This window comes from Molossus molossus, unplaced genomic scaffold, assembly GCF_014108415.1.
Source record: "Molossus molossus isolate mMolMol1 unplaced genomic scaffold, mMolMol1.p scaffold_m16_p_3, whole genome shotgun sequence".
NCBI classification, from domain to species: Eukaryota; Metazoa; Chordata; class Mammalia; order Chiroptera; family Molossidae; genus Molossus; species Molossus molossus.
In genome coordinates this window covers 82,944,438-82,969,676 of record NW_023425366.1, presented here as the reverse complement: position 1 = coordinate 82,969,676, position 25,239 = coordinate 82,944,438, and the positions used below count along the sequence as shown (strand labels likewise).

General features: G+C 40.3%; 1 protein-coding gene across 4 annotated transcripts in view; it reads left to right on the top strand.

The window, feature by feature from the left end:
* Positions 1-1,447: 1,447 nt before the first annotated feature.
* The window catches only part of TRIM36 (tripartite motif containing 36), a 49,515-nt gene continuing 25,723 nt past the window's right edge, over positions 1,448-25,239 (top strand). The window contains exons 1-5 of one of the 4 annotated variants that reach the window (XM_036279544.1): positions 9,944-10,033; positions 12,163-12,397; positions 17,560-17,589; positions 21,371-21,391; positions 22,214-22,539. In XM_036279544.1, the coding sequence (XP_036135437.1) occupies positions 10,007-10,033; positions 12,163-12,397; positions 17,560-17,589; positions 21,371-21,391; positions 22,214-22,539 (639 nt within the window). In that variant the 5' untranslated portion in view covers positions 9,944-10,006. Of the gene's footprint in view, positions 1,780-9,943; positions 10,034-12,162; positions 12,398-17,559; positions 17,590-21,370; positions 21,392-22,213; positions 22,540-25,239 lie in introns of those variants that run through there. The other 3 variants (XM_036279542.1, XM_036279543.1, XM_036279545.1) reach the window with 3 other exon arrangements.

The following is a 25,239-nucleotide window of genomic DNA, read 5'->3' as shown; positions in this document are numbered from 1 at the left end:
GAATTATTTTATTTTGCCTTATGAAAGCAAAGATCATGTGCAAGGTTCTACAAAACTTTAGGACAAGCAGCGTTGAAACAAAAAGCCTTATGATTGTGTCTAATCTGCTAATGAGTCCTCCAAAATAAACACCTAGCACATTAATTTTTGCTTGCTCTAACAGGCTATTAGGACCAACACATTGAAGAAGAGGAGCAAGGTTCTGATAGAACAGTCGAGGAGCATTCATTGGATACTTACTAAGAAGAGGTGTGCAGGAAAAAATAGTTGTATACTTTTGGACTTCTGGGCCAGAGAGAAGAAATTTAAAAATGACCAAAAGAAGAGGCAAACAAGAAAAACCCCTGTCTCATCAAGCCTGCAAACTTCTATGCTCCTACAAATTAGGTCATTTTCACACTGCACCCTACCACTGATGCTGAGCCCAGCACAAACTCTGCCAACCTGATTAATGAAAATGGTTCACTCTTGTAGTAAATCTTATATGTATGTCTAATCTAATTATTGCTGGCAGATTTTTTAAAATTTATTTATTTTTTTGGTACAAAACCTCAGACCTTGTCACTTTCCACCTTTTTAAGAAAGGTAAGACTGCCTAGAGTGGAGTAATAGACCAGTACTAACTTTGTTCAGCCAAGTTTTCTTTTCAAGAGAAGCAAAGATTGTCAGGTATGAATGAAGCAGAGAGAGGACTGAGAGGCCATTTCAGCTGCAGCCTCCTAGGGGAGCTGCTATATAAAAAAGAAGTGTAAAATGTGAGAAACATGCACTGAATATTTAACTCAATCAATGAAACGAATAACTGCAGAGTTAGTGGTAAGTAAAGGGGACAGTGTTTGTCTAGGAACCTTCCTTGCTGGCAGAAATGCTTTTTTTCTCTTCTCTCTCTCTTTTTTTTTTTAATTAAGAGAAGGTTGAGTATCAAGAGGATATAGAGATACAATCGACCTTATACACTTAGAGTGTTTAAAATACAATCCTTGTATTTGTTCTCATCTCAAAAGCGCTGGGTTTGGTCTTTGTTACCTATTGGATTTCAGGAAGGCTGACTTGAGATGCGGCGTTGCCATTTCCTGAGCCCTCACTTATTATTATTTTTTTCCGGCTCTGGCAGCCAGATCCTTTGTTGTGCTTCCTCTGCATTCATTCTTTCTGCCCTCGCACCTCCAGACAGTGTGATGGGGTTTCCCTGGTCCTCTCGCTGGGAGCTCCGGACGGCCACTTCCCGGGGCAGCGGATAAAGCACCGCTTTAACCGCCCCGTGGGTGTCAGGGCTGGGTACGCGCCGCGCCCCGAGCGGCCCCGCTTTTGTGTTGGTGTTTGTCACGCCGGCGGTCGGACCCGGGCGAGAGGCGCCGGCCGCGACCCCCAGGAGGCGGGGCCTCGGCGCGGGCTCCGCCTGGTGTGTATTTCACCGCCGCTGCTGCCGCCGCCGCCGCCCTCGTTTGTTCCGTTACATCGCCGGGCATCTACCGCTTCACCCAGAGCCCAGCACACCAGCCGGGGCTGCCCAGGAGCCTTCTATGGCCTTCTTCCCACCCAACCCCGCTTTTCGCTTGTTTTCCCGCTTTCTCATTTCCGCCCTTTAACAGCATACTGGCGAGGCGCTGGGCAGAACAGACCGAAAAGCAGAGAGAGGGAGAAAGAGAGAGAGAGAGAAAGAACAAATTCGATGCACCTGCCTCTGTCCGCCAGAGTTTGTGAAGGGTCGTAACCATGTCGGAGTCGGGGGACATAAGTGAATTTGGCTACATCATGGAATTGATAGCCAGAGGCAAGGTAAGTGCGGGGCACGCGGCGCGGCGGCGTGGGCCCCCACTTCGGGCGAGCTGTGGACGGCCGGCTCCATTCCAGGGCGGGGGCTGGGATCCCGGGTCCGCGCTCTCAGCCCCGGCGTCCCAGCAGCTGCAGAATGCAAAGTAGCCGCCTTTTCTTTCTTACTCGGCATCTCTGAAATGAGCCAGCGAGGACTTCCCGGCGTGTTTGGGGCCAGCTGGGCGGCGGGAGAGGCTCCCGGGACCTCGAGGGGCGAGCGCTCAGCGTGCGTAGGTGGGGAGGAGGGCCGGGCTTTGGCCGGGACGCACCCAGGGCTGCCCAGGCCTGCTGACTTCGAGTGGGTGACCTCGCCTGTCCAGGCAGGAAGCGCGAGGGAGGCTCCAAACAGGTGAACAGGTTGGGAGGGCGGGATCGACTTGAGCCTGAAGTCCGACCGTGTGGCTGGTAAACAGGGCAGTAGCCTTGACTGCCCCGCCTAGTCGTTTCCAGCCTTTCTTCCAAATCCTTAGTCACTGTCCCAGGCCGGCATCCTTTGTAGGTGACTTATTTTGGTGGGGATAGGGGAGATAAAAGAGCCGCATTTCAGCCCGCCACCTGTCCCGGAGCCGCTTTTAAATCCAGACTGGCGCTGTCGGTGGGGATTCACGACCACGCCCTCGGCCCGGCCGGGTGGCGCCGCGCTGGGGCAGAAAGCCTTTCCAGAAGCCTGGCCCCTGCGCGGGGTACGAGACATTGACCTGAGAGGCTCTTAAGTGGTTTGCAGAAGGGAGGTGTCAGGAAATGCAAAGGCCACCTGGTGCGCGGTCCACAGGGATTCGCAATCGAGAAACCGGGTTTGCGTTTGCCCTCTGCTCCTGGAGTTTTGAGAATAGATGATCGCACAGAGGAAAAAGGACTCCCTGCGCACGGTCATCATAAAGAAGAAAGATAATTATGCAAGACTGGTGTGAGCACCTGAAACTTCAGTCTCATACCTCACCCCAACTCTGCAGATATAGAATATAGAATGGTTTTAGCGTTAGGCCTGACAGTCCTGCAGCTGGTTTTCCAGACTAAAGCGTCCCAGGTGAACCATGCTGCTCCCTGAACTCTCCTGTTCTGCAAACACGGAATTCACTCTTCCGAGGTAGAATACTTACTAACATTTTGAAGGTGGGGCCACCCTTAGCAATTACAGCCCTATATCAGAAGTTCAAATGGAAGACCCTTGTTCCACTTTTCTTCCTACCCCGGGCTTCATCCTGCACCTCGAGGGGTCTCCCACTCATGCGTGGGAACACCCTGGCCAGCACACCCAAGTGCTTTGTTGCCCCCAATAGCCTCCCATTGACCATCCCCCAGGTACTACAGCCAGCTCCACCTTCTGCAGGGAAGAGAAGTCCAGAAGGAAGTGCTGGTTCTGAGCGAGGAGGAAGCGCAGCCAGAGGGTCAGAACTGGGTTCAGACATTCTTCAAAGTAAGTCAGAATTGTATTAGCTGCCTAATACTTACCTTCAGCAGGCAACACTTTAATTCTGAGAGAATAGTTCAGGAGTGGGACCCAGGGATCTTCATGTTAACACACCAGGTGATTATAAGGCAGACAGGTAAACGTCCCATAATGAGAAAGTAGGACAGAACCATTAGTGAGCCCTTACAACTTCTTATAATAAAGTCAGGTAAACGAAAACACATCTCTCAAAATTAGCAATGTGTTTAACACAATATACCCACTGTAATGAAAAAGCAAAAACAAAAGAACCTTCTGGTTTCATTTCTTGAACTTCTCTGCCTCACTTTCTGTCAGGCTTCATCAGTGGGCCTGCGGCAAACACAGAGCATGCTCAGCTGAATTCCAAAGTTAGAGAGGCCTGGTGTCCTTGTGCAATCTGTAAGTTTGGGAAGCAGGTTTTCACAGTAAGAACTTTGGACAGTTCTTCCCTCTGACATCATTTTTCGTGGTGGTGGTGGTGGGTGTGTGTGTCAGGAGTAGCCTTCTAACCATTTGGACTAAAGCTTTTTCCCTGCCCACTCCTCACTGCCCTCGCCCATCAACTCCATTTAAAACGCTCACTTTATGTATGATTGTACAGGATTTGAACACTGAATACCCACCTCTCTGAGTATTAGCCATAGCATAGTAGTTTTGAGATTTGCTTGCTTTATTTTCCTCTGAGGAGTTAGGTTCCACTTTGTAGTTCAGGTCTGTAATGTAAAGAATAATGTGAAACTGGTCTAATTAGACCAAATTGGCTGAGTTAATGGTGAGCAGAGGACAGTTATCCTCTGGCCCTTTTCCTCTCCCTTCCTTCCTTTCAAAGTTGAGACCAGTGGGTTGACCATTATTATAATTTCTTTCACTTTTCTCTGATGGCTTTAACATTTTACAAAATTAATATGTGCTCGTTCAAAAATATTCAACCTTTTCAGGAAGTTTTACAGAGCAAAAGGTTGAATTTCATTCCCACTTCCAATCCACTGCCTCCTCCTGTGGCAGCCATTTGCCGTGTGTCTATTTTAAATTAAATCAGCTTATTGTTTGTTCTTTGAATGTGGGAGGTGAGCCTTTCATCTTAGGGTAACCTAAAACCCATATGACAAACTTGATCAGCTTATTTTACTTCACTGTGATGATTACTTTAATATTTAAAGCACACAGTGATCTCTACTAGTGTGGTCTTTCTGCTCAGCAAACAATACACTCTATGTATAGTTAATGCCTGTGATAATTCTTAAGAGGTTTAAAAATCAATGTAAATGGAATTCCTTATATTTCACCATCAGAGAAATTTGTGTTTCTGGAAGCTCCTTTCTGTTTCTTTTTTAACTTGTCTCTTTGGTTTAAAAGAGAGCTTTCCAATCTGTGGTTAATATCTATTGGTCTGTAGAATGATTTGCCATACTAATTTTTAAAAATTTTTTTTTATCATGTTCATACACCTCTTCCCTTCACATTATTATACACTCTTCTGGAATCATATAATGAAGATTTGATGACAAAGAACATTGAAGAATTTAAATTTGGTATACCTTTTTTATTTAGTATTTTACATAGTTATATTTATGTTAAATAGCCAGAAAGTATTTCTTGTTTCTTGTAGTTCAATAGTTACTGTTTTAGACACTTCCATAGAGTACAATAAAAGAAGCTTTGGAATGTTACATTTAATTTTGATAGAGAAACAGGCAATGATTCCATTACTTGGTGAATTATTACTTTTAACTTTGAACATCTTTTAGGCACAAAAAAATTCAAGAACTTTTATAAGTTTAAATTTATTTTAAAACAAGAACATACTTATACACTGAAAGAATAAGGCTCAATAGATAGTTGCTGACACAACTGAAATCTAAACTGGGTGATAATTCTAAGGTTATGTTCACTGCAAAGTAGTCTTTATATATTGAGCTTGGGTAAAATGTGTGTGTTAGGGGGTTACGGAAGGCAAACAGAAGATTTAGACTGATGCAATATCATTTGAAAATAGCTGTTTCATAAATATTGTTATAATTGTCCTCTGGTGTTTTTACTACCTAGTTCAAAAGATAATTTGGGGGAAAAAACATCTCTTAAACTACTTTGTAAAAGAAAGTTTAAATGAGATTTTTTATGAAATTGTAAATTTCATGTTTTATACTTAACCTGTGGGCATTGCAGCAGGGATGCTGGAGTGAGATTCAGATTTGAATCTGGCTCTTTGGTATCTAATCATGTGACCTTGAGAGTACTACTTAATCTGTAGGTAGGAGGTAGGGAGGAGTTGTGGTTGCTACATATTCCCTCTGAAGGGAATGTACCTATTTCACAGGGTTATTGGGTTATGGGAAGGCTTAAGTGAATATTTTCTGCAAAGTTCTTGATACTCTTATTGGCACATAGTAGGCCCTTAATAAATCAAAGCTCTTGCATCTAGCTACTACAACAACAGGGTTGGGTCTTGAGACACATTATATCCAAACTGATCATTAGCGAGTGGAAATAGAGTTGCCAGATAAAATATCTGGGACATACAATACCTGGGACAAACTTATACTTCATATGTATCTGAAAATCAAATTTAACAGGGTTTCTATGCTATTTTTATTTGCTAAACCTGGCCACTCTAAATGTAGGAATAATAACATACTGTCAAAAGGGACCTGCTAACAACTTCTAAATACCAGTAGTGATCACCTCAAGGTGCCCAAGAGACCTCTTTGCTTACCAGTCTTGCAGCCTATATACGCCTGCCATTAATGGAAAAATGCCTGCCAGAGCAGCACTGTGTTCCTCTTATTAAATTTCAAATTGTTGGTCTGGTGCTACCATTTAGCAGATAAATGCCTACTGGATTTTCTCTTAAAGCAAACAAAAGCTTAGCCCTGACTGGGTAGGTCAGTTGGTTGGAGTGTCAATCTGATATGCTAAGGTTGTGGGTTTGATCCCCAGTCAGGGCGCACATAAGAGTAAACCAGTAAATGCATAAATAAGGGGAATAACAGGTTGATGTTTCTCTTAAAAAAAAAAATTAAAGCTAGTTGGTGGGTTTACCAACAACAACAACAAAGTAAAAAACAAACGAAAGCTTAAATGAATGGGAAGATAAGGCTTATAAAACATCAAACATTAGTGTACAAAATGAGAGTATAGAGTCATATTAAAGTAAGTGGTAAGACTCGAAGTGCTAAAGGAGTTCAGAGTAAGGAGAGCTAATCAGTGAAAACTAGACTAATGAGGAAGGAGGCTGTAGATCTGCAGCTTGAAAGATGAGCAGGATTTGGCTCAGCAACGGAAATCTGAACTTCCTGGCTCACTGGACTCCTTCCCCTGAGGTTGTTCCCATAGAAACATGTTATGACAGGTGAGCTTGGCATGTCAGAGGCTTGGGTTAATAACTGATAAATGCCATTTATTGTCCCTTCACCTATAACCTTCTGATACCCATCAGCATAGACAATGCATGTGCCAATCGCTGTGAAACCCTGTGATTTACTACATTGCCAGCTTCCTTATTTCCCCTAAGTCCAGTGGTGCCTCACAGCACTTACTGAAATATGCACCATGCTCATTAGGATTTCGCCAGTAATTTAATCTCTTGTAGGGTATTAAGAGTCAGTATGGAAAAAGACGGGGTCAGTTTACTGACTAGAGTATAACCTAAAGGGTGACAAGTTTATGTTTTAATGTCAGGTAACAAATATTTATTGAGCCTCTGTTTTTACCAAACCTGAATGGTGTGTGTGTGTGTGTGTGTGTGTGTGTTTGTGTGTGTGTGGTGTATGTGCGTGGGGTGGAGTGCAGTGGGGAGTGGGGTTTTTGGCAGGAGAACTAGGATAAAATTAATGACATCCTTTCTTGACCTTTTGGACTTCATGAAGTAGATAGATTCGAGACAAGAGCAATTAGCCACACCAACAAGTATAAGATATCATAGTGTAGGCAAGAGTGCTGAAGGTCTGTGGACTTGGTGGTGGTGGTGGTGGTGGAGAGGGGTGGTGTTAGGTGTGGAATAATAAGCTTCCTTGTGTTGAATTTTAACCCATATTTTAAAGAAACTATTAGAAAAGGAGGTGTCAGCATACTCCAAACTAAAGAGGGCTGGGTAGGCATCAAGTGATAGCATCTGTAATGCAAATTAGAGGAATAATGATTTTTTAAAAAAGAACAATACAGGTATTTCCTGTCATTCCCATTTAAAAGCCTACAAACGCTTCCCAACATCTACAGAAAAGAAGCATGGTATCCCAGGCCCTCCATACCAGAGTGGACTCATTTTGTGTTACAAGTTTTGCTGTCTGCCCCCCCACCTCAAACATTCAAATCTGTTTACATGCACTGATGAGAAAGGATTCTAAAATAGAGTGATTTAAAATCATTTTAACTGCTGTATAATATTCCATGTTATGGATGTACATTATGGAGAATAGAAATTTAGTTTCTATAAATAAGGTCCCAATTAAGATCAATGTACACGTTTTTGTACACACATGTAAGTCTTTCAGTGGGAAAATTCTTATAATTGCTTCAACAAGGTACAATTTTTTTATAGGACTTGCAAAATTTCCCTTCAAATAAGCCGTACCAATTTGCAGGGTCACAAAAAACAAGTTTGAAAGTGTCTAGTTCCCCACGTTCTTGTCATGTGTATTAACATAAGGTGGAAAATGACATCTCATTGAAGTTTGGTTTGCATAATGAAAGGGCTTTCAAATTTATTTTCAGCCAAATATTGTCTACACAAGTTTTATCTTTAGTTCATGTTAATGAAGACTTCTAATCTCTTTTACTCTGTTAACTTTTAGTTTTGGGCCAAAGTGCTATTTTAGTGTGCTGATGTGAGATTACAGCCAGAGGGGAATTATTTGACCCAAAGGCCAGTATTAAAAACAAAAACTGATTTATAATGCTTTTTAATGGTTGAGCTTTTAAAACTGTATATGGGAACATGGTTTAGTACATGTTATATGTAACTAAATTTTGCAGGCACTCTTATTTTCCTCCTGAACCTGTGGGAAGAACGCAGCCTCAACTCCAGCATGTGGGGCCACGCAACAGACCTTAATGCGGGTCAGAAAAGTCCAGTCATTACTTGGCAAGGCGTTCATCCCCTCCACACCTCATTTGTATATTGAGGGTTTCCATTAAAGACAATTGCTTTGGTCCCTTGCTGTTCTTAATTCTACACTGCTACACTGTTATTTAATTGCCGGGCTGGAGAAAAGGCTACCGCTGCTGACAGTGCTGTGGGAAGACAGCAGAACTTTCCACAGCGAGAGTTCTCCCAAATATGAAATCAAGTGGGAAGCATTTCAAAACCTAACGGGGATGCCGCGCTGCAGCTCTGTGGTCTTCACCTAGCTGTTCAGAGACCCTGTTTTCTCAGTCTATACATAAAGATGGAATTAGTCAGCCGGGAAGGCGGTGGCGTGATCTAATAATACGGCTTCCAACATTCCCAGATTAAATTGTTTTCCATTTGCCTTAAAAACAACACAGAGGAAACGCGCTTGAGCCTTGGCAGGTGAATTTTACAGTCCTAATCCCGGATATGAAGCCGCGTCTTAACCCTCGGCTGGCGCCCACCACGTGGGCACACGAGTGCCGAGCAACTCTGGACCAGCTGTCCCGATCTCCCCGCGCCCTCTGTCCCCGGGGGTGGGGTGGGGGGACCGCAGAGCAGCTGCGAGGGCGGAGGCAGGGCACCGACACTAGGCGGGGCGGGCGCTCCCTAGCTGCTGTCTCTTGAATTCAGTCCCTGTCCAGCACCCAGGAGAGGGACCCCTACTAAGTGGTCTGTCCTCGCTCCACTTGGCAAGAACGCGTGCGTGTGGAAAAGCAGAAGCAAAAAGCGGAATATGAGTAGTTGGTGACCAGCCAGGGGCTGAAGTTCACCCTAGGAATATGGCCGGAAGGGAAGGAGAGCGGGGCGGGGACAGGGATCCACTAGGGGAACCCCCGGCGTGGGCACGGGTGGGGTGGCCGGGGTCTCGCCCTGATCGCCTCCGCAGCGCGGGGTTCTGCGGGGCTTGGTGCGACGGCACAGGCGCCCCCGCGCCTCGCCGCCCCGTTTAGTGAGGAAATGTGACTTGTCTGTGCCGGTTGGCGCCGCGCTTTACCAAAGACCTAGAAAAGCAAAGGGAAGCACAGGGGGCCGCCGGGGCCAGAGGCCAGGGCTGCAGTCGGCCGCGCCGCAGCACGCCGCCCCGGCCCGCCCCTGCGCTGCGCTCAGCTTCGGCTGCGCCCTCACTTCCGCCCCTCCCGGGCTTCATACCCCGCAGGTGCGCCGACCGAGCCCGGCTGGTGGTGAGGGGCCGAGGGGGCGAGACCCCGCCGCGAGCCACACCCCGGCCCTGCCGCTCCGCCGCCCTGTGGCCACGCCCCGCCCGCAGCCCCTCCTCCTTTGTGCGGTGGGCGCAGTTGCTCGGGTGATGGTGCCGCCCCCGCCTCGGCCTCGCCCCGCCCCTCCGAGACGCTCGCGCCCTGTCCCCGAGCGGCCGCCCGCCCAGCCGCAGTCCGCAGGAGCTGCCACAGCCGGCAGCGGCGCGAGTTTCCGGGGCCGTCGCAGGGAGTAAAGCTCCTCTCTGCGCCTGTGCTCTCGTGCGCCCTGGCCTCTGGTCACGTCGGTCCGCTGGCCGGGTCCGGCTCACCCGCTCGCCCTCCGGCTCGCAGCGAGGCTCCACGGCCAACGCAGGGACCCGCCCACCAGACCCTGCCTGGCGCTCGTCTGCCCATTTGGCCCCGGCCGTTGATGACACCTGGCAGAAGGCTAGCATGGAGGGGGATGGTTCAGACGCGCCGGTGAGTGGGGCACAGGTGCGGCCGCCCCGCGCCCGGATGGAGACGCGCCGGGGCCCCTGGGTCTCTTCCTTCTGCGCCCCGCTGGGAGGGAGCCACTTCTGCGGAGAAGCGAAGGCTGCCTTGTGGTGGCCCCGCTTCCTCTTCGCCTTCCCGGTCCTGGCTTCCGCAATCCGGCGCGCCCCCTTCTACCCCTCGGAGGGTCGGACTCCGGGTTACCTGGGCCCGGAAGAGGGCGCCGCTGGGGTGCGGTTATCCCTCCTCTGAGCACCTGGGGGAATCCGGGCGGGACTCTTTAATGGGGTTCAGGTTCTAGAATGAATTCACTTCAGGGAATCTGGTGCCTTTGGCGGCTCGGGGCGCGTGTCCCGCCGCCCTTTGTCTGGGAGCGCGGCGGGTCGGCGCTCGAGTTCCAGCAGGACCTCTGCGCTCGGCCCGGTCCGGCCGGCCTTGGCCGCGGAAAGGCTCCTCTCCGGCTCTGCCACCTGTCGGGGTCCAGTGGTTTTATTTGAAGGGGTTGGATAGGCTATTCTTAAAAACCTGTTAGCTTTCTGTCGAACCTCATTTGTTTTGAAACCGCTTAATTTTGGGAACCACCACATCACATTTCTCTTAATAAGATTGTTTCCATTCAATGAATGTAAAATGAACACGAATTTAACTTCTGGGTAAAAATTATATCTGTCGTGCTTAAAGAGCTTATGTACTACTTTATGTACAAGAAAAATGGAAATGAGTTTAGATCTTTTAGTGGGAGGTAAACCTCCCATAAAATGGGATGTGAAAACCTATTTTGGATATTCAGGACAATATTTTCCTTCTAATTAAGTGTCAGTTTTCGTGTGAAATGAGATAGCATGTAAATATTCTGTATTCTTTGATGTGAATTGTGAGGTGTGGCTGTCTTCCAAATTTACTCAAATTGTGACATAATGTGGGCTTTTATTAAATACAGGGTGGGGCAAAAGCAAGTTTGCAGTTGTTCGTATGGAAAATTATACAATAACTAATAAATTATAATAGAAGAATAAATTGTTTTATGTACTCTCAACAGTAAACCTACTTTTGGCCCACCCTGTATTTAGTGAGTGATGCAGCAAGAAACACCACAAAGACTCATTGAGCCAGTTGGCTGTAGTGCTATTGTCAGGGATTAAAGCACTTTGTGTCACTTTAGGGGGAGTAGAATGGCACACATTTTTATTTAATTAAAATAAGTGACTTAATTCAATTTTAATTTTCTGTGTATTTCTGGTAGTTGAAATGACGGTAAAAGGTTATGAGTACTTTAAAGTTGGACTATCACCAAAATTGTGGGGATTCATAGCCCTTGAAATTTGGTATACGTGGGGAAGAAAACCACCTTAGGGAAAAGATGGAAAAACTGGTATGAGGTTATCAAACCCTTTTAGTTGTGATAAGAGTCTGAATGTTTCTCATTGAAAATAACTCAAGCTTGTAGTATTGAAAGCACTTATAATGGTGCCTTCTAATCCTCTATACCCTTTTAATATTTATAAAGTGCTTTTAAGATAACTGCTTTGATATTTATGTAGCATGAGAACCTCAAGCATTTTACCTACATTACAGTTGTAGCATATGAAAAATGGTCACATTTAATGTAGAAAATTGCTGATAATTCAACTTGTCAATAGATTTCAAGTAGGGTTCCATGGATGTACTAGGTAACCTAGTTTTGACCAGCTCTTATTATTTGCTACTCACAAAGTTAATGTGCTGAATAGGAAAACAGCCTTATTCTTAGTGCTATAATAGTTTTTATTGAAGGAATCTGCTTTTAGAATTTTACTGAAGTCCTAAATTAGTAAATTAATGATGGTTTGAATAGCTTCATAATTGATGAAATATTATGGTCCCCTAATATTTTCTGCTAGTTTTTCTTAAATTTCTGTTTTTGCCATCTGATGTCATTTCAGTTCTAAGCTACTGGGTACTGAGAGGGAGGTTGATGGTGTAGTAATTATAGCCAAAAAGGAACTTCAGATTTTTAAAACTCTGTTTATTTTTGGAAAAGTAAACACATGTACTTCTATAAGAGGTATAAATATGTTAACATATTTACCCACTAAGAGCCTTTGATTCTGATTTCTTTTTTTTCCCCCCAATTTAAGGTTACCATTAAGAATATCGAAAGAGAGCTCATTTGCCCAGCATGCAAGGAGCTGTTTACCCACCCGTTGATTCTCCCTTGTCAACATAGTATTTGTCATAAGTGCGTGAAAGAACTCTTACTGACACTTGATGATTCATGCAATGACATGGGATCAGACAACTCCAATCCAAGCAGTCCTCGACTTTGGGTCCCCTCCCCTAGCATGGATAAAATTGACAGGATTAACAGACCAGGTATGTGGTAGAACCTTGGGGTTGGGGAATTTCACTGATGACAGTGGAAGGGGTATTATTTCTGTTGTTTTCAGGGTTAATCTTTCCAGGTGAATAAATTAAAACTGTACTTATACAAGAATCCCTCCCCCTTTTAAAATATCAAAATGAACTCTTGTCTTTTGGTATGCATTTAAAGTTGAATATTGAACAGCAATTTTGTGTTAAAACCTTTAACTGTGTCTTTTAGAAAGAGTGATATCCTTTACAAGAGGTATAAAGTAATGGACTACTGAAGTGTTTACTAGGAAAACATCTGTACATGGTAATTTGTAAATAAATATGCAGATTAAGTGATGAGACTACATGCTGGCTAGTCCTAAAGGACTTTTTTAAAGGAATTACTTCTTATCATTTTATTCCACCTGAGGATTTTATTTTCTTCAGCCATTTTTAATTTTAAAAATAAGGATTTTGAACATTCATTAAATAGTAGTGGAATTCTGTAGTAATGATAGAAGTAGATCTAATGAGAATAATAGCACATATACTGTACTTTTATTATATAGCTAATGTTTAAATTGCTTCCTGTTGGGATAGTGTTACTTATTTTGGACATCCATAGTAGGATTAATGTTGATCTAAATTAATTTGAAATTACTGGAAACAGGACCACTGAAAAATTAAAGGCCAAAGTCAGCAGTGAGGACTGAGGGGAGGCCTTGGTAGAAATACCACAGCATCGTGTTGGGCACCTTCTTTGTACCGAGAGAGTGTTTGAGTGGCCATAAGCACCAGACTTCAGGGCTTCAGCTCTGCCCAATTTGGGCTTCGAGGTTTTAAGTTTAATCCTTTTCTCCACTCTATCTATTTCTTCCTCTTATAGCATAGGAGTAACTTTTTTAATCTTATTTAAAAAAAAACCTTTTCTTATCAGAAAAGATTCTCTCCTTATTTACATTTTGGAGAATGTCATCTTTTTTTGGCCCATAGAGTGCTCCATCAGAGAGTGGATAAGAGTAGATTTGTTGTAAGACTAGTATTATGCTATTTAAAAAATATGTATTTTTCTTTAAATGGTAATCGCTGAGATATTTTACACATACAGAAATTATACATATACAGTCATGTGCCACCTAATGACGGGAATACATACTCAAAGCCCTCATCAGGCGATTTAGTGGCTGTGAACATCATAGAGTGTACTTACACAAGCCTACTACACATCTGGGCTGTATGGTAGAGCCTATTGCTCCTAGGCTGTAGGCCTGTACAGAATGTTACTGTGCAAAACAACATGAGATTGAATGAAGTACCAGAGATAATGATGCAATCGAGAGACACGGAAAACACGAGATGTATGAGGCTACTGCCGGAATAATATGGCATACTGTTTTACAGATAACTTTTTTATACGTAGAAAGACTATAGTACAATAAATACATAAACCAGTACCATGGTCATTTATTATCATTATTAAATATTATGTCCATTACATAATTGTGTGTACTAGACTTTTACATGACTGGCAGTAGGTTTGGTTACACCAGCAGCACCACAGATATGTAATGCATTGTGTTACAGCATTAGGGCAGCTATGATGTCACTAGGCGATAGAAATTTTTCAGTGTCATCATAATCTTATGAGACCACTGTCCTATATGTGGTCTGTCACTGACCAAAATGATGTTATGCAGCAAATGACTGTATACAAAAAAGGAGCATTATAGGTAACTGTGGGAGTGCAGGGAGTATGAGGTCAGAGAGGGTTATGCTCATTGTGAAGTCATCAATTTTGTTTCCCTCCCTGCTAGGTGTCCCAGTTACTGGTACACTGACAGTTACTGGGGAAGAAAGACAGTAACAGACTACCAGATAAAACTCAATATTCTAGATCCTCATTGGATAATAGGCATCCCTGCTAATATTTGGCACAGACCATTAAAAGGAATTTTAGTTGTGTACTAGTATTTCTGATTATAATTAGATTGAGCTCACATATGTATTGTATGAAATCCTGCATTTTATATAGGCTTCTAATCTTAAGATTTGTTTAGTTTTGTATGTGATTAATGTGAAATAGGAATGAAATATAGTGAACTGTTTCTGTTTTGGGGAACTTACCTACCACAGTATTCAGTAGATGTTTAATAAATATGTGTTGAGTGGTTGTTAAATGAAAAACCTCTGCTGCAAGATTTGTTCAAAACATGCTCTAATGCATATATTCAATAATAATGGCACCCCCCCCCCCCAGAATAGGAGAACTATTCCACCATACTTTACTGTCTAGATAAAAAATAGAATTACTGAGATATTCCTCCCTCTTGTTTAGGAAAAACTCTATTAAGTTGGGTTATGTGGTGAGGGAGAAATTAGGAAACTTTTCAGTGAAGAACAATTATACGAAGCAAGAATATTTAACTTGGAGAAGGGATGACTGCAGAAATGTTGGCTGTCTTGTGGAAGAGAACAGTATACAGTATATCTTCACGACAGAGGTTCCAGATCAAGGAATACATGAAATAGGAAGGCAGATTTCACTGTAACCTGAGAGAAAACAAATACCTAAGGCTGTCCAAAAATGAAATGGGCTTCCTAATTTTGTCAGATCACTGTCACTAGAAGTGTTTAAATTAGAGGTCAAATTTAGATGGCACCGGGGCCAAATAGGTATATTAATGAAGCAGGCTCCAGGAAAATGCATACAGGACCCTCTCTCATTTTACTTCTTTGATATAGGCATAGAGACAATAAATATTTTATTTTCTCATTAACTACAATAAGAAAACCAGCAGCTCAAGTGTCAGCAGCCAACTGACTCTAGGCTGACCCTGTTGGAGGTAGTGGGTGTGGTTTGGAACTGTGGAGACTAGAATGGATGCCTTGTCTAACAGAGCAGTAGCCATTTGGCACTACTAAATTATCATATGGGCTTGGGGCTTCAGATTGTCAGATTTACAGTTTTTTTTCCCCAACAAAAATCTGATAGTGGTTTTGATGCAAAGTCTGTTTTTTAAATGTTGGCAGTTAATTCAAATAATTTAAAAACACCATGCCAGCCCAACACAGGGTCAGGGTAGCCAAAACACATCTTTGACTCTGACCCATTCAGCTTTTGGGCCGTCAGTATTTAGATTCTTAGTTTTAATGGATGGGTGACCATCATTTGCAGATATTGTAGAGGAGAGTTCTGCCTTGGGTGGTTGGTCAAGTCAGTTATATCATCTTCCATGTATTCTCCACCCCTGAAATGTGCCTTTTTTTCTTAGTCCTCACCCGAGGACATTTTTTTTTTGATATTTTGTTCAGATAGAGTGGGAGGGAGAGAGAGAGAGAGAAACATCGACGTGAAAGGGACACATCGAGTGGTTGGCACCCACACGACCCAACCAGGGCCGGGAATAAACTGCAACCGAGGCACATGCCCTTAGCGGGAACCGAACCCGGGTCTCTCCGGACTGCAGGCCGACGCTCTAACCGCTGAGCCAAACTGGCCAGGGCTGAAATGTGCCTTTTTGAGTACCAGTTGCATTCATTCATTTGTAAAATATTTAAGTTACCTGCTAGTTATGAGACATGGTTAAATGCTGAAGAGTAATGGAAAAGATAGACCCATCCCTCTTTTATTTATTTTTAAATATTTTTTCTTTATTGATTTTAGAGAGAGAGGAAGGGAGAGGGAGACAGAAACGTCAATGAGAGAGAACATCGATTGGCCGCCTCCTGCATGCCCCCCCCTGGGGATTGGGCCCATAACCTGGGCATGTGCCCTGACCAGGAATTGAATTGGTGACCTCTTGGTGCATGAGTCAACGCTCAACCACTGAGCCATACCAGCCAGGATCCATCCCCCCCCCCCTTTTTTTTTTTTTAAAAAAGGAAGCATATAGGCTAACACTGTACAGAAAGCTTCATAAGAGATGCGATAATTAGAACATCAAGAACATATAAAGCAAGTTAACAGATATAGACAGCACTCAGGGTGAGAAGGCTCCAAGTATAGTAGTCAGTCCTGATGGTTTTTAGCAAATGAATGCAAATTTTAGGATTTCCTACCTCATGATCACCAGTTTTAAAATAGTTATCCTCCATGTATGGGGATTTTGCCTATAACTTTTCTTTGAATAAATTCAAACATAAATTCATGGTAAGTACTTTTCCCTTTTTTCCTGGCTGGGTTTTCTTTTTCTTTCTTTTTAATCATTTAGACATGCTTAAGAAGGAAACCAGAGACCCTATTCTGAGTAATTGGTGTGGGAGGAATAGAATTCTAAAAATTAGTTTTGCCATTGGTTTAAGAAAGGGGTTAGACTGGACTGTCTGGTACAGTAGCCACTAGCCACGTGTGGCTGTTGAGCACTGAAATGCTCTAGTCTGAATTGAGATGTGCTCTAAGTGTAAAATACACACTGGATTGTGAACTCCTAGAATGAAAAAAGAATATAAAATCTCTCTCTGATTTTTATATTGATTACGTTTTGAAGCGATAGTATTTTGGATATATTGGATTAAGTAACATGTTATTAAAATGAATTCCACCTGTTTCTTTTTTATTTGGCTACTGGGAAATTTAAAATGACACGTGGCTTAAACTTTTGGCTCACATATTCCTTAGAATAGGACTTCATTGGACACTTGACAGATTTTAAAAATAAAAGGTGCCTTGATAGGAGAGGAAGATTTGTGGATATAAAAATAGCATATTTAATTATGTAAAAATAAAAGAGCTATATTACTGTACAGTTTTGGTCATATATATGTAAACTTTCCCCCTATTTTGTATTCCCTTTTGTCAGAAAGATATAATTGATATTAGTAACGTTTATTTACAGTGTTATTTATATCAGTAAGAAAAACAAACAAATGCTTGATTTTACTTTGTATTTTCAATGGTTACCAGAAATATGGTTGTTTAAAAGTACAAATATAAGATAATGTGTAGGTCTCTTAAGTGCTGCACCAGTAATGATTAATTCTGAACTTTAAGATAAGCCGGATGGTGTTTTACAGTGATAACTTCATAAATACCATGTGTACCAGGAAAAACACATTTTCATTTTACTGTTAATTCAAAATTGTATTATGTGCAGAACAGTTACTGCTTTATCTTATGTTAACAAGTTGTGAACCTTCTCTTTTAAATTAAATTCTAAATCCAGCTTTCTGTTCATTGTTCACAGCATCACAACGGAGATCTTTGGGGTGGAGAGGTAGAAAATGCTTTATTGCTTGTGTGGCCGCAGGCAGTATAGTGTTAGATTTAAATAACGTGTATAGATAAGGTTTTAAACATCAGTGGTCAAGTCTTCAAAATTTTGTAGAAAGTGAACAAATTGGGCTGAATGACTTAAAGGTCAACAGGACTAAATTTCTAAGCAAATTCTGATGTTTTTAAAGGGAGCACTGATTATTAGTGCTTGCATCTTGTCCATATACAACAAGGTATTTTTTTTTTTTTTAATGACATACTCCTGTTAGCCTTTTATTTTCTTGATATTTTATTTATTTATTTATTTATTTATTTATTTATTTATTTATTTATTATTTTATTACAGATGGCCCTCATTCCCCAAATTCTTTACATTTCCTTAGTGGAACAAAACTATGTTAACAGCCATAGGGCTACAAATAAGCCAGTATTTTCTTCTCTATTTAAAAATTTACTTAAAAATGTTGATAATTTTTGTAGTTAAAAACATAGCCTTTGCTTGTTTTATGCTTATGGTGTCTTTTGTTAATGGCTTCAAGTATTTGAGTTGTAACGTAGAGGTCTTACCCTGGGTAAATAATGCACAGGGCTTTTTTAGCATTTCTGAAGTATTTGATTCTTTATGAAAGTTGGGCTAACCTATCTTATTTCAAAAAAGATTTTTTTTTACTCCAGTTGACCTTTAAAGTAAAATTGGCTACATTTTTGTGTGACATACTGGTGATACCTTACATCTTATTGGAGAAAATAAACATCTGAAATGTTATCCCTTTTCTGTCTTCCTCACCTTTCTCTAGATGCCTTGATTTTAAAATCTTATAATAGTCACTTCTAGAAGCCACATGTAACCATTTCTCTTACAGGCTTTAGTGAGTCCCTGAGAATTTTAAATATTGAGATTTAGCAATTAGGAGGAAAGGTAGGAGCAATTTGCTTTTTAAAAGTTCATTGCTTATTACCTGTTTATGATTAAGGCAGTAGTTGAGAAAAACAAGTTGAAAACACTAATAATACTCAAAAATTAAATATAACTGGTAGGAATCAGACAGTCAGACTGTGTGGAAAGAAACATTAAGGTGGTAGTATAATACATCAGTCCGTTGCCAAACACCGAGAAGCCCAACATGAATGTCCCGTGTGTGGGGAGGTAGTCCACTGACTGACAGGTGGTAACTGGGGAAATTGTTTTTCTCCAGAATGTGGAAGAGGATGCAGCTAGCAGAGTTTTTGAACCTGTTATGGTTTGACTTTCTTTGTTTTGAAATACTTTCTTTTGTCTTTGATATTTAAATGTTAAACATATGACTGAAAGCTGACTTGGTGGGGGAAGAGGAAGATTTATTATAAACCAATTTGAAGAACTTTTAGAGTCTTCATTTTTAAATTGTATTGATTTATACTTGATTAATTTGTTTTTGAAATAAAGGTGTATGGGTAGAAGAATTGATTTTTCAAGGTGACAGTATTCAAGTCATTTGCATATATTATTGGCCCCACAGATGCAGTTTGACATAAAAATGCATTGCTTGGCCTACATTGCTTCCTTCCTTTTCTAAGCCATTACTTTACTTTTTCATTATATCATGCTATTGAACAGTGTTGTCCAGTGGAACTTTCTGCAGTCATGGAAATGTTTGACCCTGCACCGTACAGTATAGTAGCCACTAGCCACATGTGGCTCTTGAGACTTTGAAATGAATTAAAATTTTGTTTGTTTGGTTAATCTTCACCCGAGGGTATTTTTTCCATTGAATTTTAGAGAGAGTGGAAGAGAAGGAGTGGGGGAGAGTGAGAGAGAGAGAGAGAAACATGGATATGAGAGAGACACATTGATTGGTTGCCTCCAACATGGGTCCTGACAAGAGCCAGGGATCAAATCTGCAACCCAGGTATGTGCCCCTGACCGGGAATCGAACTCTTGACCCTTTGGTGCTTGGGCCGACGCTGTCTACTAAGCCATACTACACTGGCCAGGGCTGAAATGAATTAAATTTAATTTCAATAGCCACATTTGGCTAATGGTTACTAACTATATTAGAAAGATCAGCTATAAGGAGTAAAAAATTGACTATTTTTAGTTCCAGATCTTGATTTTTTTTCGTTAGAATTACTTCCCAGAATATCCTTAGGTGTTCTCCTTATTGCCTGAACATATATTCTGTTATTTGTTCTTATGAAAACAATGGTAGAAGTATAAAGACAGATGAAATAAAATATATTAATTCTTTAGCATTTGTAAAAATATTTGAGAGCTTTTAAGATCTATTTAGAAAAATAGACAAGGTAATAATTGATTTACTATTTTGTCTGGTTTAAGAAGTTTAGTATGATGCTTTACACTTTATTTTTTATTATAAAAATTACTTATTTATTTATCCTCACCCGAGGACATTTTTCCATTTTTTGTTCAGGTAGAGTGGGAGGGAGAGAGAGGGAGAGAGAGAGAGAGAGAGAAACATCGACGTGAAAGGGACACATCGAGTGGCTGCCACCCACACGACCATCCAGGGCCAGGGACAAACTGCAACCGAGGTACATGCCCTTAGCGGGAACCGAACCCGGGTCTCTCTGGACCACAGGCCGACTCTCTAACCGCTGAGCCAAACTGGCCAGGGCTATAAAAATAATTTAAAAGAGGTTTATAGAAAAGGGATGAAACTCTTTTTTTGAAAGCCCAAATCTGGGTGTCACCAGTGTACTTGTTAAAGCATGATTTTATTGTCATGATTTAATTTTGTTTTATCCCATTACTTAATTGATCACAACCTTCAATTCATAAAACCAATAATAACCCATTTAAAAACAAAATAAAACATTGACTGTTCAGACTAGTTAACCATTTTAATTTCTATCATCTAGTTCATATGTGGAAGCATGCAATTAAATGTGAATTTCCATTTGCTTAAACTTGACCACTGCACTGTATCAATTCTAGAATTATTTGGCTTGTTTTTTCACTAAATGAAATTTTCATTGGCATGTGTTTTAAAAACAGCTTTGCTGCTTATTTCATTATATGCCTGCTGTGTTGTGAAACATCTTGGACTGTATTGCATGTTTTTAGAATTAGTACAAGAATATATTTCATATAGGATTTTCAGATTTTTGGGGGCATCTTTTTGTATGCTTTTTTGGTGTGTGTTTAAAAATGTTAAGGTTAAAATATCTTTAAATGGAGATATTAAAAATATTTTGCATATTTTTACATAAGTAGCTTTCAGGGCCCAGTGCCATCTAGCATGTTGTAAAGTTACTGTAAATGAATAATATTGTGAAATGATCGCCAAATTTTATCTGTACATACATATATCATGCCAAATATTTTTAAGACAGTCTTTTCAGTAATGATAGTAATGTGCCACACAAGGCAATATTAATATAACTGTTTAAAGACCTTTTCTAAATGTGGTATACTTAGTTTAACCATTTATTTTTGGTACTGGATGCATAGTAGTATGAAAGAAGACTGTAGCTTAAGAATTTTGTATTTTTAGGTAGTTATTTTGTGGGCAACCAAGGTTACATACTCTAAGAATAGATTTATAAATGAGAGGAGGGACTATGGTATGCATGCTCCTATGTTAAATGGACAAGCCCAGATTCTTGTGAACCTGTGGGTAAGGACTGTCGTGTCTTGGTTTCTTGATTTGTTAAAATGAGGGCATTACTGAACTAAAGTGTGACATTCAAGGTCATTGTGTATATACTGTAAAATTATTTGTAATACTTGGGTATCTTTTGGCTTATTGAATTAAGTAACTTTAATGATTCTTTTTTTTCAGGTCATAAGAAGATATTAAATGGTTGGTCCCTCTTAAAGTCACTAGATTCTAGGTCTATGAATGAACTTTTCACTCTTATAGATTGCACTCAATTAACAAATGATTTTTTGCTTACTGAATTTTATAGATTGCACTCAATTAACAAATGATTTTTTGCTTACTGAATTTTCCCAGAAAAAAAGCAATACTACAGTGGGAAACCCTCTGTTGCTGTGATTCTTAACAATTTGGTTAACATTCCTTTGAGAATCTAATAAAAGCTATGAATTATTTAACCAGAAAACATCCATAGGTATATAAATGCAAAATTTGCGTACAATTTCAAATAGCTTGCAAAACTATTTGGAGCTCTTTGGAGCCTATTCATAGAGCCCCAGTTTAAGGACTCCTGCTTTTTAATGTGTGAATCATTTTTTAATCATGCAGCCAGTGCTATGTTTGTTTAAATGCAAGTCAAATTCCTTTGGATATGATGTATAAAAATAACTATAAATGATAATTGTATAACTTCTGACCCTTTGTAGTATTGTATTATATATTTTGTCCATATATCTGTTTGAATTAAAATGGTTTTTATATGGGATTTACTAAAGAATATTTTCCTTTCCTCTTTGATTTTAATAACTGTTTAATAACTTGGGTCTGTCTTTTAGTTACCAAGGCAAAATATTTTTTCAAAAAGCATTTTCATAAGATGAATTGATGCAAAGGGAAGCCACTTTGAGTATTATAGTTTTGGAATATATTTATAGACATATATCTTTACAAAATATCACTCCTTTTTTCTTCATTCTATTCATTTTCCTACTGATGTAACTAAACAATGACTCACTAATTACACAGGCTGGAAGCGCAATTCATTGACCCCTAGGACTACTACTTTTCCTTGCCCTGGCTGTGAGCATGACGTGGATCTTGGAGAGCGAGGAATCAACGGTCTGTTTAGAAATTTCACTTTGGAAACTATTGTTGAAAGATACCGGCAAGCAGCCAGGGCAGCTACAGCCATTATGTGTGACCTTTGTAAACCACCACCTCAAGAATCCACAAAAAGTTGCATGGACTGTAGTGCAAGCTACTGCAATGAATGCTTCAAAATTTATCATCCTTGGGGTACTATAAAAGCTCAGCATGAGTACGTGGGCCCAACCACTAATTTCAGACCCAAGGTAAGTGAAGTTTTTATTCTTAGCATATCAAACTTAATATTATACAAGGAATTATTGCAAGTCTAGAATTTGACAGTAAGAAAGAAAAGAACTTTAAAAGCTGGTACAACAAATTAAGGCCTAGCAGTTGGAGTCATTTAGTATGTTACTAAATATCCCCATAGGTTAGAAGGGGGTGTTGTGGTTCACTCTATTATAGTACAGTGTAATACAACACAGTATATGAATATTCATAATGATAACTCCAAGTAATAGAAGGAAGGTGATCCCAGATGTATTTTTTTTTGTCTTTATCCTCACCTGAGGACATTTTTCTGTATTTTGTTCAGATAGAGTCGGGCGGGAGAGAGAGAGAGAGAGAGAGAGAAACATCAGTGTGAAAGGGACACATCGAGTGGTTGCCACCCGCATGACCCAACCAGGGCCAGGGACAAACTGCAGCTGAGGTACATGCCCTTAGCGGGAACCGAACCCAGGCCTCCCTGGACCGCAGGCTGAAGCTCTACCGCTAAGCCAAACCGGCCAGGGCCCAGATGTATTCTTTAAGATTAAAATGATTAGGCTCTTCCGTCAAGATGGCATTGTAGGTAAACATAATATTCACCGCCTGAAATCTGGCTGAATGGAAGTTCTACAACTAGGGAATTAAAGAAGAAGCCACACTGAGACTGCTAGGAGGGGTGGAGACTTGGAACAGGCTGGTCCCACACCATGTGTGGCAGATAAAACTGTCAACTAATTTCTCAACAGAAACTTTGCAGGCCAGAAGGGATTGGCAAGAAACATTTTAAGTGTTGGAAACCAAGGTACTACAGTCAAATTTACTCTACCCAGCAAAGCTATCATTTAGAATTGAAGGACAGATAGAGCTTTCTAGACAAGAAAAAGCTAAAGGAGCTCATCACCACCAAACCAGTATTATATGAAACATAAAAGGGTCTTCTTTAAGAAGAAGAAGAAAAAAATAAACAACAAAATTGCAACAAATACATATCTATCAGCAATTTAACCTAAAAAACAAAATGAATAAGCAGTGCAGAAACAGACTCATAGATATAGAAAACTTTTTGATGGTTGCCAGATGGGAGGGGACTTGGGGGGATGGGTGAAAAAGGTGAAGGGATTAAGAAGTATTGGTTGTTACAGAATAGTCATGGGGATGGATGTAAAGTACAGCATAGGGTATATGGCCAGTAATATTCTAATAACTATGTAAGGTGTCATATGGGTGTGGGATTTATCTGGATGATTATTAAGTAAGTTATATAATGTCTAATCAATGGGGCAAACACCTGAAACTAATACAATAAGGTATGTCAACTGTAATTTGAAAAAAAAAAAGATTAAAATGGTTAAAGTTGAAAATATTTTTTTGCTTTAATATAATAAACCCATAATTGTCTAAAAGATTTGATTAGAAAACATTTTCCTGACATTTTTAGTTAGCTAAAATTGTACTATGAATAAATAAGTATAATTACAGACTAATATTCTGAAGCTCATGATATACTATTTAGTATCTGAAGTAGAATTGACTTTCTTAAATATTCTGGGTAATTTCTATAATAACGCTGAAAAAAACTTTATGTATTGCTTGCCCTGCTCTGTGACTGTAAAGCAGAATGATTTTAGTATCCTCACTTACACTGCTTTCTGATTTATATAGATTAAAAAAACTAATTGATCCTCTTAAAGTTTTTATTCCTTCCAACTTAGTTACTGTGTGAGTATGAACATCTGTTTATGTTGTTGAGCCTTTTAATTTGTAGTAGAAAAATGGAAAAAAATCTTAAAAGTTAATCTTGAAACTATGACCTAAGTATTTACATTATATTAAGTGGTATGGTGTGCTGGTAGATTAAAACCAAATCTGTGCTTCCATGTTTTGAGTGCCTCTTTTTTAAAACTATGTCAGCATGGTAAGATTTATTAGGTAGTTTTAAATCCTCTGTTATGTTCCTGTATCATTAAAGCTCAAGGTCACAGATTTTAAAAGATTTATATCTCTACCTGATCATTCCTTATAGAAAGCCAAACTTTGTATTTTATTTTAAACGTAGTCTCTTTGTAGGAACTTGGACATGCTAAAAAATTTGAAATCTTTTTCAGTTGTTTTCCTCCAGGACCTGCACATTGGTATTAGGACTTTTCATATTGGACTTTTCTTTTTCTTTCAAAATTATCAGAGTAGTTATAGTTGCTTAAAATCCAAACTGTTGGAATCATGGATACCTTTTTGATTTCATCAACGTACTAGTCTAAAGGAATCTGCCCTTCAGAATGAAAATAGTTATTTTGTGTAAACCTTCAAATGTCCCTCTGATGGTAGTTTACTGAGTAAAAGATAGAAATTTAAATCAGAACACAATTTCTAAATTTGGTCAGTGTGTGTGCAGTTCATATGTAAAAGCAAACCTGTGGTATATCATAAAATGTTCCAAGACTCTCCTAGGAGCAGATTTCTTGTGAGGATTGTGAGTCTATGGGTTCTCATACGTTATTTATTATGGTACCTTATAAAAATATTGATTATGATCAAGAGCTGCCTAGTCAGGGTGGTCAGAACCTTTCTAGGTTGGTTAAACGTTCTACTTAAGTCTGATAGAAATGACATTTTTACCATCTTATCACCAAGTTTAGGTGAAATGACATCTACATATTTAATTGACTATTTGAAATTGAAAAATAGTAATATAGAGA